General features: G+C 39.4%; 1 protein-coding gene across 1 annotated transcript; it reads right to left on the reverse strand.

The window, feature by feature from the left end:
- On the reverse strand, positions 1 to 817 carry LOC116021304 (PRA1 family protein F1-like). The gene has a single exon (XM_031261932.1). It carries the CDS (start codon positions 709 to 711, stop codon positions 106 to 108), a length of 606 nt encoding a protein of 201 aa, XP_031117792.1. The 5' UTR covers positions 712 to 817; the 3' UTR covers positions 1 to 105.
- Positions 818 to 2,559: the final 1,742 nt, after the last annotated feature.

The following is a 2,559-nucleotide window of genomic DNA, read 5'->3' on the forward strand; positions in this document are numbered from 1 at the left end:
GAAGCTAAGGATCATGTCTGTTAAGATTAGTATTGATCTGGAAATGAATCAGCCATAAATGACAAATGAATATTACAGATTCATGCAAAGGATAATATCATTACATCAATAAGAAAATGAAGAGGAAGAAGAAGATGATACAGAAGCAATAGCAGTCCCTTTGAAATTCACGTTCGGAGTTGGACATGAACCTGCTGATCCTCCTATCCCTTCTTCATAATCCCTCACCATTATGAGCGAATCATCTGGCTTCCTGAACACCCCATGCACCACCACCGCCACCACTCCGACCACCAGCGCCACCACCACCTTCACGGTCACCGTCAAGAACAACAGAAGCACCGTGAAAATGGACAGCCAGGCTAGGACCATGCGCTCATCCACCACGTATCCCAATATAGACACCGGGTCATCGCGGAGGAAGTAAAAGAAAAGCCATGCAGCCATGACGGCGACGGAGACGGTGAGGGGGACGGGGCGGAATAACAGGCAGAGAAAGACGAGGAACATGATGAATATTGTGTAGTTGGTGAAGAAATATGAGATGTTGGCGTTCAAACGTGTGAGTGATTCTGCGAAGGTCTGTGGGATGGAGAAAGAGAGCATTTGCTTCCATGGACGCCGGGATTCGAGGAGGCCCGATCTGATGATCTGTTGCCGCAATGCTTGGTTGGTTATCGCCGCCGGGAACGTGCCGTAGTGTGTTGCCATCTTTCAAGCCCGCCCGGAAATTTGGAAAGGGAAAGGGGAAAGAGAGTTTCCAGCCTCCCTCTCCAAATTTCCTTCTCTTCAATCTCTCCTCTCTTCAATTCTCTTCTTCTTTCTTTCTGTCTTGTTCGTTTTCAATTTTCTCATCATCATTATTTTGTATGATACATAATTAAAACACGTGTTCACAACTTTTTTGTTTTTTGAAAACACGTGTTAACAACTTTGTTTTTTCTTTTTTCCTGTTTTTTTTTTAATTTCCTTTTGGCATATTTTAAATGAAAACGCTTCACAAAACGAATATGATTTATTATTCTACATCATTAACCAATAGCGATTCTCCATGCCGCACCTTGGCCTGTTATATCTGATGCCTACACGAGTAGTGATGTTCTTAAAGTCGACAATGGCACAGGTTAGAGTGTTTCTCGTGTGGGTTATGTGGTTATCCCTTCCAGTTCTAAACATTTAAAAATGCCAAACCTTCTACATGTCCCAAAATTGTCGTTACCTCTTTTGTCGGTTTACCGATTCACTAATGAAAATAATGTGTATTTTGAGTTTCATAAAAATTTGTTTGTAGTGAAGGACTGCAACACACAGGCGGTTCTTCTTAAGAGGTCTACTACGGGCAGATTGTACAAGTTGTTGGTCTCGCACACGCATTCTGTATTCCTTTCTGCTAGAGCGTCGTTCGTGGTGGCAAATTATACTGTGCATCACGGTGCACATAGTAATGTGCACCACGTACCTAAACGACGTCGTTTTGAGCATTGTAAACTAATCGTCCGTTTTTTTTGGAAATCACGTTTCCCGTTTCGGCCGGTCTCTGTATTTATGTTAATATTCTGTGTATTACAGGCAATCATTCTGTGTATTCTAGGCAACCGTTCTGTGTATTATAGGCAACCGTTATGTGTATTCATGTTAGTAACACATGTTGTGATTTTATGTTAGTAACACATGTTGTGATTTTATGTTAGTAACACATGTTGTGATGTGTTTGTGCATTCGAATGTTTAGGAGTATGAGTTCTGTGTATTTTGTGTAAATATTATGTGTATTCATGTTATTAACACAAGTTGTGATGTGTTTGTGCATTCGAATGTTAGGAGGATGAGTTCTGTGTATTTTGCGTCAATATTCTGTGTATTATAGGCAAACATTCTGTGTATTCTAAGCAAACGTTCTGTGTATTCTATATAATGATTATGTGTATTATAGATAATAATGAATTCATTGGAGTCATTCGCGTCCACTAACATTTGTGTATTTTGTGTCAATATTCTGTGTATTCTGGGTAAACATTCTGTGTATTCTAGGCAAACATTCTGTGTATTATAGAAAATGATTATGTGTATTATAGATAATGAATTCCCTGAGTCATTCGCGTCCACGTCTACTAACACCAAAACGACGTCGTTTTACGTACGTGATGCACAATGCTATGTGCACCATGGTGCAGGGTATAACGATTGGTCCATGGTGTGGCATCAACGACTCGGACACCCGCACATACAATCAAGTCATTCAGCATGTTCTAAAACACTGTCCGGTCACTACAAATAAAGCTAGAACCTCAAAAATTTGTACCGCGTGCCAGCTCAGAAAATCGGCGCGTTTCCCTCTAGATAGGGTTTCAAACACTATAATCTTTTAGATTTATTGTATACGTACATTTGGGGTCCGTCACCCGTTATTTCTGCTTCCGGCTCTCGCTATTTTGTTCTATTTGTAGATGACTATTCGCGTTATTGTTGGTTTTACCCATTAACATTAAAATCATATATATATATATATATATATATATATATATATATATATATATATATATATATATATATATTTTTT

The sequence above is a fragment of the Ipomoea triloba genome, chromosome 5 (assembly GCF_003576645.1).
Source record: "Ipomoea triloba cultivar NCNSP0323 chromosome 5, ASM357664v1".
NCBI classification, from domain to species: Eukaryota; Viridiplantae; Streptophyta; class Magnoliopsida; order Solanales; family Convolvulaceae; genus Ipomoea; species Ipomoea triloba.